Source organism: Thalia democratica, chromosome 8, assembly GCF_965202585.1.
Source record: "Thalia democratica chromosome 8, ktThaDemo2.hap1.1, whole genome shotgun sequence".
In the NCBI taxonomy this organism is placed as follows: Eukaryota; Metazoa; Chordata; class Thaliacea; order Salpida; family Salpidae; genus Thalia; species Thalia democratica.
Genome location: NC_139172.1, coordinates 16,863,024 through 16,882,085, shown reverse-complemented (window position 1 = coordinate 16,882,085; position 19,062 = coordinate 16,863,024). Strand labels below are relative to the sequence as shown.

Genomic DNA, 19,062 nt, shown 5'->3' with positions numbered 1-19,062 from the left:
ATAATATCATTTAGTGTCTTACTTATAGTATTGAAAACGATTCAAAGCTTTAAAACCAAAAAGTAATTCCTATATGTTTAATGAGTTTATTGAAAGGAGACATAAACTACTATATTTTGCCATCTTTAAGTTTGTAAATTGGCCGATTATATTTAATAACAACAAAAATAATTTTGCAGAGATTATGAGCTTTAAAATTAAAAGTAGTTTGTTCAAGTTAACTAATAGCATTAAAATTTTATGTTGGCCCAAACGCTAATGATTCCATATTTTGCAGATATGTCTTATAAATTCTAATGGTGTTCCAATTAATGTTTTTTTGAATTGACTAGTTTTTGCGAAAGCTGGTTTCTAGTTAAACTATAAAAAAACTTTTATTACCATCTTTTTCTTAAATTTGTATAGTACAAACTGTTATCTTTTAAAAAACAATCACAAGCCGGATTTTAGCCGAAGTCCGTATGTTGTCTACCCTTTTTCTATAAAAAGTTTGTTGACCTAAAAATTGATAAATTACAATATATTTATCTAATTTCACTTTACTTTTAACTAGAGCTAATCATAGATTAGGAACAGGCGACGTACCGTCCAGCCCGCCAAGCAGAAACCTTTTGCATGACACGTAGCTTTCATCTTGAGAACAAGTTTGTGCAAAGCAAATATCATTTAGCTTTCTTAAAAAAGTATGCTTTTCAAGTGTGCTATTAATTTGATCTTTTGTACGTGATAGTACTAAAAAAGTTATGATTTACATACGATTTTGTGTTAAGAGTTTTATTAATATATCCGGCCCGCAAACAACTATTTAGTTAACTTTACCCGTCGACTAAAAAAGTTTCCTAAAATCTTTTATATATCTTGATTTTTAATACATCCGGAGCAAAACTTAAAAAAAGATTCTGATCAGGTAGATCACTAGTTCATATGCGTCAAGCTAAATCTTTTTTTTTTTGCAATATTTGCAAAATGTCAGCTTTTGTCATTTTAAATGCTTAAAATTTTGTGAATTATAAAAATAAAATTGAAAATATGTTTTTTTGAGTAGATTATTAAAATTTGAATTGTTTTGAAATAAAATTTGATTTTGTAGAATTTTTTTTACAAAAATAAGGAAAAAAAAAAAGGATTTGTTCTTAGAAAAGCTTTAAAATTTCAGAGATTCTAAAATAGATATGAGAATCTATTTTATCTATATACTACATATTTGTATTTGTACATTTTAGTAAAAGCTGTAAGGTTCTGTAAGTACCTTTAGTCGAGTACAAATTTTCAGGGTTGTATTGTAATAATAATAAAACTAACTTTTTAAACGAGTTTGATATACATCAATTGTAAATAAGTATAAATTATTAAACCAGTTTGCTATGATAATATTTTCATGTAGAAAAAACTAAACTACACAAAGTTAAAAATCATTCATAATAAAAAAAAGCTCGTATGAAAAGCATGAGAAAATTTTAATATAAGTTAACAGTTTGTTATATGGTATTTTGTACTTATAAAAACTTTTTGTATTTTACTATATTACATTTTGTTATTTTTTATATTTATTTAAATCTAAATACTTTTATTAGTTGTATCTCACGCATATAAACATGCTATTGTTTTTAATTAGTTTCATTTATGTTCTAAATATAATTGATTAATAAAAAACATATAAGTTTAAAAAAGCTCTAAACCATCTTCATCAATATGTTTGTCCAAAGCTTTGCCGTCCACATAATCTAACAGTTGTTTGAAATTTTCAAAGCTATCAAAGCAACGATTGCAAAAATTATTGTGGTGTCCATACAAATATTTGAATTGACTGAGTTCAAGTGTAAAAAGAATTGTTTTTAAAAATTAAAATCTCTAAAAATAGTTTTTTTTAATAAAAGTATTACGTTACCTAAAACTTCACTCCATTCTAGTTAAACTTGAAGGAAAAAAAAATAAATAAATTCATATACTTCCGTATGTATGTACTTAATATTTATTCAATTTTTTTAGTTATCAAAAATAACTAATAAAAAGTATTTATTAAAATTATTTTTAGGTACACATAGCTCATATTTAGAAAGTTTTCAATAACTGTGTTTTTTAGGTTTTTAAAATTTCATCGTATATTTTATAATTAATACATCTAAGTGCTTTGTTAATAAGAGAATTGACTTCATTGATTCTACTTATTTTATTTTCTGTCCAAACACAATTAAAATTACTTACTGTGATTCAAGAAGAGTGAATTAAAGAATAAGCACAAAAATTTCTCATGTATTATACACCTTGTTTTATGTAATTCCTTAGTTGCTTTTGATGTTTTAGTTTATAAGTTTTCTACGTGGTCTGTTTAGTTGATTTAAGATATTTATCTGTTGTAGCACCCTATAACTTTAAGTTCCAAATTAAAAGGGATACTGTCTTTTAGATATATACATTTTTTAAACTATTACAGTTTTGCAAGGCATTTTTATGTATTAAACTAAATAAAGGTTCTAGGATATTGTACCTTTTGACGCTCCAACATCAGTGTTTTAAGGTTGATACATACCTTCAGAAATTTAGAAGCTGTTTTTTTTTACTAGATATTATTTCGACAATAAATGCACATTTATACCTATTCCAAAATATTCTATTTTGTGGCAAAATTTCTTTAGCAGCACTATCAAAAGTTAAGTTATTTGCTGATCTGTACAAAAGGTTTTACTTAGTTGCCAAGATAAAAGTACTTTAAGACAGTTAAAGAATTACTGACATGTTGAAAAACAGTATTTTTTTGAATGATGTTTCTATCAACAAATTTATTTAAATTTTTAACTGTTTTAAAGTAGTGAAATTTTAAAAGGTTAGATTAAAAATATTAACAACATACATACGTAAACTTTTAGTAGAAACGTTTATATCTTTTATTAAAATCTAATTAAATAAAAAATGTTATAAAAAGAAGCTTAATTTAACAACATCAACAGATATAAAAAGTTTCGCAGTTTTATTTAAGGTAAAAAAAGCCTACCATATTGTAATATTACGTATTTGAACATTACTGCTGCTAGTATCTACTTTTATATTTGTTGTAACTTTTTTTCCAAACCAGCAAAGTTGCTGTAAAGGAAGCTTCTCCAAATTTAAAGACTCTAACATTATAATTTTCGCAATTAATTTTCTATTGTAAATGCAGGCGATCTAAGTGTAAAACAACTACTAGATTTAGACAATTTCATTTTTGGCATATATTCTGGGCACATGTCTTATAAATTAGGAGTTTCTAATTAGATTATGTAAAAACGTATTTATACCCAGGTAAAAATTATTTTTCTCTATTTTACAGAAAATTATTTCAAAAAAGTCACTTGTATACTTTTAACGTCATTAACTTTGTATACGACTGTAAAAATATATAAAGTGTATTTAGAAATTAACTTGTTTCAAAACACTTATTTAACATTTATATATATAAGATTTTAGAAGCAGATTTACAAATGGAGTTAAAATAATAAGAAGGCCTTAACTTTCAATATTGTTTCGATTTGTTTTAAGAAGATGCAGGTATACTTAAACTTATTTGTCTTAATGCTAAAAAAATAGCCGGATTTCTTTACAGTTGGTTTAAAATACAGTGTAAAATGAACTTGTTTAACATTTTAAAAGAAACTAAACTACTTCATAATTATCGATTTTTTAACAGACCAATATAATACTAATATATTAATTATGTGTTTATGCATATTGATTATGTAAATATCTAAAAAAATGATAGATTACATTAAGGAAAGATTAATTTTTTTACTTGTCTTGTAAACGATAACTTTGGTCTGTCTTTAAAAAAAATAGTATTGTATCAATACTTTCAAGAAACTACTTTTTAATAGATTTTTATTTTAAATATTAAATTTCAGAACTATTTTTATGTAAAAAAAAATTTTAAATGAAATTTAAGTTTTTTGTTTACCAACTAAAAAATGTGAATTTATACACTTTATAATTTTATTTTATAATAAAAAGAATAATAAAGTGTTAATTTAAGATACGCTATTTTAAGGATTTTTCATTTAATGGTTGTGCTTTGTAAATAAATTGAAGCAAATGTCATCTATTTTATTAAGTATTTAAATAAAACAATTTTTTTTATGACTAGATATGCCAAGAGTCAATATTTTTATAACCAAAGGTTTTACGGTGTAACTTTATATACCAGTAAGTTATTTAGATAAAGGTACTTAAAACTGCATGAGATTTTTGTACTAGTAGTTAAAATAAATGACCTATAGACTTTTTACCTGTACGTACAATAATTTTTAGTACGATTGATAATAGTAGTACTGATTACTGACTAAAAACTAATCAAGTTATCGCTCTGCGAAAACACTTGTGAGTTCTGTATGTCTTATGTCTTCTTTGAGCCAAACCAGTTTTTTATTTTAATAACGTGAGAAATCAAAAAAATTATATATAACAAAACTTTAAACAATCAGTATAGAAAAACATGGTTTAATAACTATGGTAATTTTAGAAAAGGTCTTGCATAGTTTATAGATTACTAAAGATGTTTAACTTTGTAGATACAAAACACTACGATAACAGTTTTTCAGAAATTTTTAAGGTATATTTTTCTGTATTCAGGATATGCTTTTGATTAATTACTTCAAGAAGTGATTTAAAAAACAGTAACTAAAAATTTACATTTTTTGACCAATTTCGACTTGAGCTGTCAAGTCTAAATTCGAAGGACTAATCAAAAGGATCTTCTTCAAAAAGATTATTTTCTGAGTTTTGATCATGAATATTTAATTGAATGCCGTTTAGCAAAAAAAATAATTATAAGATATTAGGATTTTATACTTATAATTTTTTAATTTTTAGTTCTACCTAATTCAAATTTTAGTTCTAAAAGAGGTAGGTAAAACTGTAATAACAAAGCTGATATTCTTTTCTTAACATCTATAAAAACACAATAGTTTTCGTAATTTTCGAAGAGTACGTTATCGATATTACGCAGCATTATTTGAAAAAATACATTATACCAAAAATTATTTTTAATTTATTTTTTTTAATTCTGCAAAGTATTCTACAGCAGTGTTATGGCTACTAAAGATATTTCATTTACCAAATGTTGAAAAACTTTGGTTAGATAAACTGTACCCTATAGTTTAAAAATATTGTATTATTTTTAGTAGACTTTTTAAATATGAAAATAGAGATAAATATACATAACCCGAACAAAAACTGTTAAAATAATAACCTGATCTTAAGTTATTAAACTAAAATTTTAAACTTTTAAGCATGCTAACTTTTGTTAGCTGATGATAGTTCTTGACTTAATACATTTAACGAAACGTCTTTTATTTGGTTATTTTGGTAATCTATAATTTATGAATGCAACAAAGTATTATAATAAAAAGAGTTGTTTTAGTTATTTATTATGTTTTTATATTGTTTAACAGAAATATAAATTGTAGACTTTAAATCTTGTAATAGAAATACTAACTGTATAGAATATAAGTTTATACACTTGAAACAAAAAAAAACAAAAAAGCAATTTTGAATAGAATTTTGATATAGCAAAGCGAGTAAAATATTTACAAGTAACAACCATGTCTAGCTTTGAAGCATCTGACACGTCGTAAGTAGAGGGTAACTTTTATGTGTATTTACAAAAACTTAGAAAAGTTTTATGAGAGCGATGAGCCCTCGTTTTATCGAGTGCCTTACATCGTACGTATGATGCGGCAAACATTTTAAAGAATTTTTCTATTCTTTGATTACAATTTAAAAAACTACGATTCTTATGTACATAAATACAAATGATAATACTTTTCATGTCAGTAAAAAGTTAATATCATAGAAGAAAAATATTCACATGGTTGAGTTTATATGAGTTTCAAACGTAAAACATATAAAAGTCATTAAGAACAACATTAGTTGCTTTATGTACATTTTAAAAAACAGTATAATCTGTTTTAGGTTTAGATACCTAAGTAAAAATTTATAGATTAATATTTGGTACATATACCTGTAAGAAAAACAAAAATCTTAAGATTATTATCTTTTTAAAACAAATCTAGTAGAAAATTAGTTGTTGTTCAATGTTGTTTACTTTTTCAGCATCACTGTTTCAAGAAACGTTTTAAAAAACCTATTTAAGTTAAAAAAAATCTTTAAAGTAAGAATAACTGTTAGTAGAATTATTTTAATTTAAAGTACCTTATAAACAAGTTTTTATTAGTAATGAATTAGATAAAAAAGTTAAGGCCAGACTTTGAAACATATAGTTTGTTTTTGTTATTATTCTTAAAACTATTTTCCAAATGTTAAATTTACTGTTCTTCTTTTATCAAAGGCTGGTTGAATTCTATCGAACTGTTGGTCATACCATCCTGCGAAATCGGTTGAGTTGTTAGAAGCGAGGTCCTTGTGATTGTACGCTGCCTCATTGTATAATAACGTATCTGCCAGATGATCTTCCAAGCCAAAACAAGTAGAGTTAAAGAAGAATTTACTTTAACATATTTTTTTAATTGTTTTTTTGGTTAATAACCTTTATATACATATGTTTAAGTGTTATTACATTTTAAAATTGAACATTAGCTATTATTTAATAAGTTAAGTTTGAAAATAATAAAATACAATCAAAAAAAAAAAGAGGAAAAATTGATTCTAATAATAAAGTTATGAGTAGAGACTGACAATATCTGACAAAACTATTAATAAAAAATTTATAGCTTATACCCTATAACAGTGTTCTTCACGGTGCACATAAAAGCTATTTTACTGTACACAAAAATGCTTAGCAATGTAAAAATTGATAACGTTTGTTTTGTGGTTTTCTATCAAAAAAGGATAATTGTAACATAAATTAAAATATTTGGACGATATACTAATAAACTAAAAACATAACAAAAGTATTGTTTTTGAAAATAGTTTATGTTTTTTATAATCTAGTTTTTTAAAATAATATTGTGTGCACAGTTTCTGGAAGGGTTAAAGAGCACTGCTCTATATAATACATAACTAGAATAAAATAGTGTCTTTATAAATACTAGCTCATATTTTTTTAAAATGAACTTTTGAAGATAATAAATTATTTTATAAAGTAATTAAATTCAAAAAAAGTTTTTAGCCTAACTATTTTTGTGAACATAAGTATTTTTAAGGCAATTATAGTTAGCTTTAGTTATTATATGAAAAGTTATTTAATTAAAAAAATACCATTAACTGAACAATAATTTAAATATTTATTGATAAATGATATAGCATTATTAGGTCATAATAATTAGGTTATCAGTTAAAAAATAGTTGTAAACAATTTTAACTAAAGAGAAAGCTAATAAAACTCAAAAGTAATCTAAAGTTTTAAAACTATTGGATCTTTTACAAAAACATTTTTACTCTAATCAGTTAAAGGTTTATATAGAGATTTGATAAAGTTTTTATGTGTTTTGTAAGTCAAGCTTTAGTTTATTTAACAATGGAACTTATTTTTCTAAATACTGTATTTTACTAAAAGCTTAAAGCTTCAAAATATTTATTTTTAAACTGTCGACTAACTTTTGATTTTTTTCGTAAAAACAAACTTAGTTATCTATATAACAAAAATTAAAACAAAACCTAAGAACTTGCTTTGTAAACCCTCTTTTTTTGCACTCTATTTGTTATCAATACTTTTTAACAAAATCTAAACAATCATAATAAAGTAAAACTAAACTGTGTGAAACCAAGTTAGTTACATTAAAAAAAAAAAACGATTTTATGTCATATAGCCACATTTTATAATTTTAATTTAAAGTAAACAACTTTTAATTTTATTTTTTATGGTCTTTTTTCGCGTTCTCTCAAAATGACATACCAAAACTACAAATCGAGAGTTCAAATCGCAAAGAAAAACTTTTCGGGCGTTTAAACTCAACTGCCCTTCCGTCGATGCTACGTCACAATCGAATGTAAAAGAAATAGGACTTGAAAATACTGACCAGCTTTGCCGTCGAAGCGATTGCAACGTAAAACAAGGGCAATCCGTGCGCGCGTCTATCTCTCTCTTAGTAAAAACTAGCGCTGCTTCTCCTAATGCTCTTTCGAAAGAGTGTTAAGTTCAAATGAGGACGTTGCAAGAACAAAAGGTTGTTTGAAAACAAATGTAAGGAAAGTAGATCTTCTTTTCAACAACAAAAAGCTTGTAGCAAATGTATAAAAAGAAGGGAAATCTGGATACAAACTTAACATAATAATAATATTTATAAATACGAGTCATTTTAAGGGTTTTAATAATATTTTTGTGCAAAGTGTATTGATTTGCTCAATTTATTTGCTGAACATTATTTTGTGTTAACACGGATTTCAGCTAGTAAACTTTATTGAAAATAGTTAAATAACATTTTCTTATGATTATTTTGAACTTAGCAACTACATATAATTTGTATTTTTATTATTACATTAAATTATAATTATTAAAAGTTTACACAAATATAAGTAAATAAATTATCATACATTTTTATAATATATTATAAACTAATTAATTTCTTTATAGTTAACAATTATAAAAGTACTCAAAAGTCTAAAAGTACAAAAAAATTTTTACACACTTAATTTCATGTTTTCATATTTATTACAGTTTTATATAAACCGTATAAATTTAATTAAATTACGTTTTAGTATGTATATTTGATCTTTTGTATACTAAACTTAGGTTCCCAGCTTATAACTCAATTTGTTATAGCCCATTACTCTTATTTTTGTTGAATTTTTATCTACAACAAATTGATTTAAAATTATAAATGTTATTAGGTTTTGAAATAAATTTTTTAGTAACGATTTTTATAAGAACAGACTTGTAAAAAATTTAAAAACTTTAATGTTTCAATTACATTAGAAATATTTTACTCTTTAACTATAAACTAATAAATATTTAGCTTTTTGTTTTTATTTTATTTTCTTACATAATCCACCAAATGTAGTTCGTAAACTTTAGTTAAACCTTATTATCATTTAATTTATTTTATTTTTAAGAAGTATTATATCTGACAATCCCAATGGAAATGTATAATATTGTAATAAATTTATGGTCGTTTAAACTTGTATAAGTAAACTGATTAAAATGTATCATACTGGACTTTTTCGTAATAATAAATTAGTTAGAAATATTCTATAAATTTTTACAAAAGGATACAAATGAATCTAGGAACATTGTACCTAGTGAACCAACAAGCCAAGGTGCTTGACGAAATAAAAACTGAAGTCTTGACATCTTATATGGTGGATCTTGAAGTAGAATCTAAAAAATGATTATCTTTTTCGAACATACTAAATTAAAAACTATTTGTTTTTTTTTACAAAACTAAGTTAACTTTTTAGCTTTATTACATTCTTTAAAATTGTATTGGAATTTCCTTGCTGTTTTAAAACTGTACTGTACACCGTATATAATGACTTACCCTATAAAAATAATTCAAACAAAAAACTACTTATTTATAAAATAGTATTGTCAATTTCTTTTTAATAACTGTTAAAATTGTATATTTTTTGTTCTAATTTAATACTTGAATAAGCTGGGTCGAATATTGATAACGCTTAGTAAGCGCAAAAAAAAAACAGGTTATGTATCTGTAATTTTCAATTTTTTTTTTGTTTAAAAAATTAAAAGCATTATAATCTAAAAGTAAGATTAATCTTATTAGAAATTAGAATTAAAAACTTTTAAATATAGTTTAGTACTCATTATATGTTTTGTTAAAACAAAGAATTCTTTAAAGTTAATAAAAAAATTACTTAAAAGAACGTTAAATCTTTTTACTGATAGTATAAATTAACTATTTAAGTTTTTAAGTATTAAAATACATTTCAAACTTATTTAGTACAACTTGAGTATTATCTCTTTGTATAAGTGTTATTGTACTGCAAAAATATAGTTTAAGTTTCTCATAAAATTGTAAGTGTTTTAAAATAACATTAAGCAATAAAAATACTAAAATTAAGTGTTATATTATATAAATCAAAAAAAAAGTATACTTTAACAGCACATGCTTGAACTCATAAATTTAAAGATAAACTCAATTGACCTTTAAAGCTGAGTTGCAAAAAATGTTAGTTATGATATTGTGTACTTCATATATAACTTAAGCTAATATAAAACAATTCCAAAGATTTTGCAATGCTTTATAAAAGTTTAAATATTATTAGTACAAGTAGGCAATTGTTTTAATGTACAATATTTTTCAAACTTGGATAAAAACTTTATTTAAACTCACTAATAAAAACATTTGATTTTTTTTAATAAAGTTGTTTAAAAAAGGGCAAATAAAAGTAGTAAAATATGAAGTTTATCCTAAATTTATTTATATATTTAAAGTTTTAAATAAATTTATAAGCAAGCAACCGCTAATTAAACTAAAATGTTGAACACTCATTAATGAAATTAAGTAAAGTATGTATGTACTATTATAGAACGGATAAGTCTTGTCTTTCTTAAACATTAACGCCTTATGTAAAATATTACCAAGTGCAAAAACTTTATTCATGTTAGTGATAAATTATACCGTTGTAAAACAGTGCTATCTGTAAATTCTTAACTTTATAGAACTACTGTTTTTTAAACAAAGAATGCTTTCTCATTGCAATCAATAGTAAAACAATACAAAGGCTGTTAAAAACAAACTATATAAGTGTAACTAGTTAAGTGCTAATTAACAAGCTTATTAGTTTTTTACACTCACAAAAGCGACTTTTTGTTTTCAAAAGTATTAAAATTTATGACAAAAGTAATCTATTGGTCGAAAAAAACGGACTATAATAAAAATTTAGTTATTTATTGTACATTAAACTTGCATTTTCAAAACCAAAATTAAAATATACTACTTTATTACATTAATTAACAATTTAGAAAAAATTTAAACACTGACTTTTTGTTAGTTTTTATTGCCATTCAACATCTTTAAATTTATAAGTCTATAATTTAATATTTAGTAATGTTTAGTTTTTAGAGTACACAGAATCCCTCCGCGTTAGAATTATTTAATTGGTTTTTAAAGTAGAAAAAACTAATACAGATGTTATTTATAAAGAGTTTTTGTTTTCAGATCTAGGGTAATTAAAACTAAAAGTTTGTTAGCAGATTTTGTAAGTTAGACATAATTGGAAAGTAAAATAACTCTGAATTATTAATATTTATAAAAGGACTCAATAAAGAACTTTAACAAATATTCTTTTTAAACGTTTAAAAGTTAGACCTTTGCTGAAACTGGTGATAGATAAATATAACTTGCTTTTTATTAATTGTAAGACAAATGTATAACTAACTGAAGCACCATACAACGAATTACCAAGTGCTGCTAGTAAGAACAAAGTGTAACAAACTCCATCTGTTTTCTTTCTTCTAAACTGTTTTGATTACAAAATAGGTAAACCTTTAAAAATTTATAAAACAGTTCTCACTATTTTTTTTTTGATTTTGGTCTTTTATATTAAAACTTGCTTGATTTTCAGGAAGTTTAACTCGATAAGATTATTTAAAATGCTTTATAGTAAAACAAATTATAAAAGTTAGTTTTGAATAAGTGTTATATCATATATATGTATATTAGTTTTATTTTAAATTATCAAATAAGTTGTACTACCAACTTTAGTACAAAGTTAGAACAGCTTTTTAACAACAAAAAACTTGCAGAACTTACGTTTTTTAATATCTGAGGTATTCTCGATGCAAGGTAGAATACAGCGGAAATGCATCCAGTAATATATCCTGCTATAAGTCTTGCTGTCTGTTATAATGTAGTAATCATATATTAAAAACTACTGAGTTAGACTTATATATTTTTCTTAAAAGTACGGTTCTTAATTTTTTTAATAGATTTAGTTGAAACAGTTTTAGCTGATCAACAGATGTTGTGCTTCTTACATGTGCAAGCTAGTTTGCTAAACTTACTCTTGCACAAAATCATTACTTTGTCAAAAAAAAAAATTTCAAGAAAATAATATCTTTTTGTAGTAGAAATAGTAAAAACGCATGTTGATTTTGTAAGGAATAAGTAGAAAAATGTGACACTTATATGATCAAATTTCCGTTAATATACCTCTTTTAAATAATAATAATATCTCCTATTGTGTATGTTAAACAAGAAAGTAACCCTACAAAATACCAGTCTAAATTTAAATTTGCATTTTGAAAACTAACTAATAAGTATTTGCATAATAAACAGGAAAAATTTTGTATCAGAATTATAGTGTTTTTTATATTTATACCTTTTAACAAGTGTATAGCTAAAAATACTAAATCTTGTCGTATAGTTAGCCTAAATTTTCAATTATCTACCTACAAATTGTTTACTGCTAAAAATCTGAAACAATATTTTGCAAGAAGTTTATGAAAGCTATCATGAAAAGGCAAAATAGGTTTTTGTTAATCAACCATCTACATCAAACTAAAAAGTCTTTAAAGTTTATAACACTGTAAACTTGTAATGAAACACAAAGAATAGTTATGTTTTGGTTGATTAATAATATACCATTAAAAAAACTAAGATGTAATTTTTAACAAGTGAAAATATTTTTAAGAAATACTTATTTTTGCATGTTAAAGAGAAAAAAAAAAGCATTAATTAGTGATAAAATAATGAGAATTTTTTTTTACAATAAAAAATCAACAAAATGAATAATAGCTATAAACGAATTCTTCTATTACCGTCACCATCGCTATTTTTAATAGCTAAATATAAAAGTATAATTAATTATGTGTAATATTTTTAAAATAAGACTTAAGGCACTTTCCATAAAAACATATGACGATGAAACTCTTAAAAAAAAAAGTCTTATACTAAGAAAAGAAACTCAATTGATATCCTAAAACATTGATTCAACTATCATCAGGTAAATCCAATACAAACCTCACAACATAGAGTAGAGTTTAAAAATTATCTAAACTAATTGTTAAAATTCTATCTAAAAAACACAGTAAAACTAATCAAAAACAATATTTATTTTACATTGTTTTAGGAGTATATAAGTTATGTTATATTTTGTTACGTTTGTATTGGATTTCCTCGTTTATTTTTGAAGAAAACTATCAGAAAATTTATAAGACTTTTTATTTTATTTTGAACGTAACTTTAGACTGATTTTTAGTCCAGTTATTTCATATAAACTCAAGGTATTTATTAGGTAAAATATGTTAATAAACAATATTTAGAACTGAAAAACTGATATTGTTAAAAAATTATAACATATTGAATTTATCTGTTGAAAAAAGGTAATCTAAAAAAAAAATTAATATTTTTAACAAAAAGATTGATTAATTTAAAAGTATTAAAAAAAAACTCATTAAATCAAAAGTTGTTTAAATAAAAGTTTTTTGTTATTATTTTTTCAATTTAAAAGCATTTTTAGTGCATAAATTTGTATTACTTTTTGAAAACAAGGAGTTAAAAACTAAAGTCATCTTAATTAAAATTATTTAGACTAAAAGTTTAAAACACTGAGTAGCAAAGCAGCTATTTTAAGAAAAAAATTATTCGTTATTTAAACTTATATTTCTTCAAAGTATTACGATTAAAGTTTGTACTTATCTTAGGTTACGTTTTAATGGTTACTTGTAAACACTTTTCACAGTAATAATTTTATTTTTAGAGAATCCAATAAAGTTCTAGCTAGAAGAATTTTTGGAATGCAAAAAACTTGTGTTATTTCATTAAACAAAATATTAATTTTCAACCAGTATATTGTTATGATAGTATTAATTAAAAATGTGAAATTACTTTTTACAAAGTTTATAAAATATTACAATATGTAGCTGACGAAATAATTATTGTAAAATATTTAACATTACTGGAAGTAGCATACTTTATTAACAATTAATTAAAATGAAGTGAAGCTGAATATTTTGTTTCTTACTTGTTTAGTTACCATTAATTCTTTTTTTATTTATTCATTTAACTGATCTTAATCATTAAAAGTTTTATCATTTTAAGTTAAGAAACCACATAAAGTTTTTGTTTATTTATTATGTGGAGACTTTTAGTTTAAATTATTATTTATATTAATGTAGACCACTTATTCATTGTGCGAAATGCTAAATCGCATAAAAACTAGTATTTGATCGTTTTTTTTTAATTCTTATAATATGGTTTTTACTTTACTATACGTTAAATTTATAAACTGTTTATAATATAATTGATACCCTGGCTTATTTTTTATAATATATATTACGTAGATTCGGTTGTTTTTTTACACCAAAAAAAAACAATTATTTGATTGTGTTACCTATTTAACAGTTAAAATTCTTAAATCATGAAATAAAACTAGACTAAAATTTTATGTATTGTATATTCATTGAACAACTTAAAACTAGAGTATTTAAAGTTATGCTAAGTAATACCTGAAATATTTTTTTAAATCAAGTTTTTATCAAAGCATTTGGGAAAACAAAAAGCAAAATAACTTGACAAAATTTGATACATAGTAGATAAACAAATATAAACTTATATTTATACTTTTCATTTAGTTAATTATTACAATGAACTTAACTAAAAAAAAGAAGTTTATAACGACTACTAGTGTAGTTTTAGTATAAGAAAGCATATCTGCAACATTTAAGTATTAATAAATAAAACTTGTTAATCAAAAGCTTATTATGCTGATTGTGTCTATTTTTGTTTCTAATTTTTATTATTAATTTATTTAAAAAAAACAACCCAGCTGTTAGGATCGTAACTTTTTTTAATTTGTAGCAGGTTTCGACTTTGGTGGTAAACTTTTTCCAAGTTCATAGATGACATATTCGTTCCACCCGCAATTTTAAAAGGTATAATTACGCCAGTAATAAAGCAAACTACGATGATTGTTCCACGTCGATGAGTGTGTGGCGACCATGGTTGGTTAGCTACTCCTTCAAACATACTGCGATCTAAAATAAAACAAAATTAATATACAGGTAGTAAATTGTATGTAAAACTAAAACATATTATTACAAAAGTATAATAGTAACTTTATCGTGATGAATTTTAAGTAAAAAAAAAAGAGTTTAAAAAAACTACGACAAATAAAAAACTGTAACGTTGAAGCTTGTTATTCTTGTATGGAAAAGTGTTGAGTTGTAAATGTTTAACTTCTAAATAATTTTAGTGGAAAAAAATATATAATTTAGTAGACTAACTTTGAAAAAAACTACATACTTGAAGTTTTTATTTTACCAGTTTGTAAAAATAAGTTTATGTAGTAATAGTTTTGTTAACTGTTTGTGGTAAAAATATTGTAAGATAAAATCTAATAAATAACCAACTTGAAATTAATTGTTATTATTTTTTATACTAGCCGAGTAGAACCACTTATTCAAAAACTTTTAATAACAAACTTTGATGTTGCAATCTATTTCGGTGCAAAAAATAACAGTATATGTATTGAGATATAATGATGATATCCATACAAACGTAGTAAAATGAAGTGTAAATTTGAACCGGTAACTGATGTATAAGAAGACAACCAATCTGTAAATTTTAATAAGAAAATCTTTTTAATGTACAATGTAAATTATAGTATTTAACATAAAAGTTTTTCACTTTCAATCAAACTATATGATTTATCTACAAAATGAATATGAGTTTAATTAATGACTGTTTTTACCTTCATGTTAATCATACTTCAAAATAATTTAGTCAATTGTAAGAATTATTATAATTTGAGTTTTCAAATAATCTTTTTTTACTTTGCTGTTAACTTGATTCAGAGAAAAATAAAGTAGTAGTTATTTACAGTACATATATAAACTTAAATTTATAAAAAACCAATGGAAAAAGGGAAATTTGTGATATTTGATTCATTAATTAATTTTTAAATCGGAAATAGTGAATAGATCGTTTCATAAGTTCTTGTTTGATTTTAAATTTTTCATTAAACTAAACTAGAATGAAACAACAAATGACAAATAAAAAGCGTTTTATGTTAAAGTATTATTTTAAAAAATGCTCTTTAAACATTATTTTCTTGTAGTATTACCATTATAGTATTATTTTATTTAAAAATTTGATCTCATTCGAAATTTTATACTACTGTAAATAAATATTCATTACTTACTACCTAAGTACTTTAGCATTTGTTTCACTGGGAAAGTGTTACTTTGTAACGAAGGACACCTTTGCACAAAGTGCACTTTTGCACGAAAGGTCACTGTTGCACGGTATCACTATTGCACGAGTTTTCACTTTTGTTCAAGTTTTTACTTTTGTACGAGTAGTCAATTTTTCACGGCGTCACTTTGCAAGTTTTCATTCTGACCTTAGTTGTGACCCTAGCCCTAGCCCTAATCCTAACCTTGACCTTAACTATAATCCTGACTCTAAACCTAAATCTAGCGCTGACACTTACCTTAACTCTGACCTAAACCTCGTGCAAAATTGACGCCGTTAAAAAAAGAGGCTCCGTCCAAAAGTGACCCTTCGTGTAAAAGTTTCTTCGTGCAAAAGTGACGCTTCGTGCAAAAATTATGCTCAGTCAAAAGTGACCCGCTCCCGATTCAGCATATAGAAATGAAGTTTCACTGAGATCACTTCTCTGACCATTAAAGATGAATAGTTTATAAAGTCTAATAAACTTCATATTGAGTTTTACAATAAAAGTTTGCTTTATAAAATTTCGTAGAACTGCCAACTTTAAGTTTAAATCGTGTATTTTATTTGGGGTTTCAATAAAACTTTTACACACTATAAAAACTATTAATGTTTTTGAACGTTTAAACCTTAGAGTTTGAACTACTATAACTCTTGTTTTGATTCTTACATATTACTAATAACTTGTTTTCTTGAATAGTTTTATAACTATTAAATAATATACAAAACGCATAAAATATTTTACTTGATTAGTTCTGTAAAAAAAAACCTTTTGTTTTATGTTTTTTATAATCAATAACGTTCATTAATTATATCAGATAATTATAAAACTCAAGTTTATTTATTAGTTTTTAGTTTAGGCTTACTAAAAAAAAATCAAACTGGTGAAATGTACAGTAACTAATACTTATAGATTATGTATTGTATGTGTGTATATTAAAAAAAAAAAGATATATTTTTGAGCTCAATACTAAAAATGATCTATAAAATTTAAAAAAACATCGGAAATTTTTAACAAATAACTGAGAAAATCAAATAAAATAACAAAAAAAAATTATTTGATAGTTACCTTTTATGCTTTAGTTCAAAAAAAATCTATTAAACCAAAATACTTGTGTCATAAACTTCTCGAATTCTACAATGTGCTAAGAATTATTATTAGTAGAAAAACTTTAAGAAATATTTAGTTTAAACGGCTATTAAAAAAAATTAATATTGCAGAGTAAATCATATAAAATAGTCTACAATATAAATTACTAATGATGAGACTAATACTAACCACTATAAAATATTTTGTAAAAAATTCTTTAAATATATCTTAAATTTAATTCTTAAGTGCTAACAAAAAATACATTAACAGGATTTTAATAAGAATAAAAGAATGGTTTTTAACTGATAACCATTGAAAAAAGTTTGAAGATTATAAAAATATATTAAGTTATACTTAACTTAGGTTAAGTATCTAAATTTTGGCATATTTTGTACTTTTTTAAAATTTAAAATTTAACTTTTTTGAAATTAGGCACTGAAATCTAGTATATTCTTCCCTACGCCTTCCCCCTACAGATTATATATTGTTATATATACTTTTGTAAATGTGTAATCTTTTATAGTCAATTCATAAGTTTATATATGAAAATTTATTTTGTTTTAATTTTTGTGCATACTAAGTTATATTTGATCATACAGAACTATTTTTTTATAATGTATTATTATCATAATGTTATAATTTTTTTACTATATTATGTTTAGTTTTTTTATATTTTTTTAAATGTATTTTGCTTGTTTCTTTTTTCGTGTGTATTGTTTTAAGCGGCTCAGGTTTTAATGCCCGAGCCATCTTCGCACAATAAACTCTCTATGTTCTTAGTGCACCACGTCCTAGCACCAAATATTTTAAGCGTTTTTTTGTCGTTCAATAAACTATAACTATAAGGTAGGTTCTCAATTAATTGTATACCATTTATTTTGTTGATAAACGAATTTTAAGTAAATACTATGTTATATAAGCTTTAATGGCAAATAAAGTCAGTTTTGTTTTTACTTACGACTAATATAAACAAACTTTTCAGTAAAGTTAAAGTATACTCTTTTGTTTGGCTGTGCGTAAATAAATAAAAAGCGTTAAAAATAATTTAGTGAAATTAAAATTTACGTAGTTAACAGTATAAACATAACCCACTAAATTGCAAGAGTCGCCAGTAAGCCACAGTAAAAGAGAATATATTGACCATGCTTCGTGCACTAGCTTTGTTTTGAAGTTTTTTACTACTTGGCTGTTTAGTTTAAATTACCTTTGATCTACTTTTAACTTTTTAGCTTAATTTGCTATTAAAATTTTTATAAATTCAAAACACTGTTAAATAAGTTTGTTTTTACTAAACTTATTAAAATAGAACGTAAATATTGATTAGAGTATGCATAAATAGAGTAGAAAAAATTATTATTTTTTACTAAACTTATTTTATTTTATGTTTTTTTTTAGATATTATAATAAACAAACGGGAATCCAGCGCTCATCCAACAAGCGATTGAAATCAATCCCAGGCAAAGACCGATTTCAGAACGCACATTGTAGATGCACTGGTTAAACGTTGTTACTATCCATGGTATAGGTGGTTTGTCTGGTCTTGGACACAAGGAAGAGAAATTGAAACTCGAAGAATCAGTCGACATGTCTGGCTTGTTATACATCATATCACAAACTTTTTTACTTTGTTTTATTCCTTTACTTATATAAAACAGTAATTTTCTGTACAATTTATTTAAAGCTCTTAAAAATTTGAGAATATTAAAGTTTCAGACAGTTTTATTACTTGTTTTCATAACAGGTAATAAGCTAAAACTAAACTGAACTTAACAAATTTCTATATAAAGTTATTATACGTTTAATTATAATAATATAATTTTTATAACCAGTAACAAAAATTGTAAAACTAATAAATTAAAACTAAATTTTTACTAAATTTAAATTGATTATCAAGAAAATATGTTTCTTTAA

General features: G+C 23.7%; 1 protein-coding gene across 1 annotated transcript; it reads right to left on the bottom strand.

The window, feature by feature from the left end:
- Positions 1 to 6,293: 6,293 nt before the first annotated feature.
- LOC145842935 (lysosomal amino acid transporter 1 homolog) lies at positions 6,294 to 18,755 on the bottom strand. The gene is made up of 8 exons (XM_082950409.1): positions 18,578 to 18,755; positions 18,244 to 18,332; positions 15,311 to 15,443; positions 14,652 to 14,863; positions 11,640 to 11,726; positions 11,266 to 11,346; positions 9,130 to 9,244; positions 6,294 to 6,475 (listed from the first exon to the last, which is right to left on the bottom strand). Exons 1-8 carry the CDS (start codon positions 18,753 to 18,755, stop codon positions 6,294 to 6,296), a joined length of 1,077 nt encoding a protein of 358 aa, XP_082806535.1.
- Positions 18,756 to 19,062: the final 307 nt, after the last annotated feature.

Excerpts from the sequence above, each read along its gene's own strand:
- LOC145842935 (XM_082950409.1), bottom strand. The coding sequence starts at position 18,755 with ATGTATAACAAGCCAGACATGTCGACTGATTCTTCGAGTTTCAATTTC. Across the intron at positions 18,333-18,577 it reads TTCAATCGCTTGTTGGATGA|TAGTAAAAAACTTCAAAACA; the intron begins GCGCTGGATTCC and ends TAAACAGCCAAG. Across the intron at positions 11,727-14,651 it reads GTTACGATCCTAACAGCTGG|ACAGCAAGACTTATAGCAGG; the intron begins GTTGTTTTTTTT and ends ACATTATAACAG.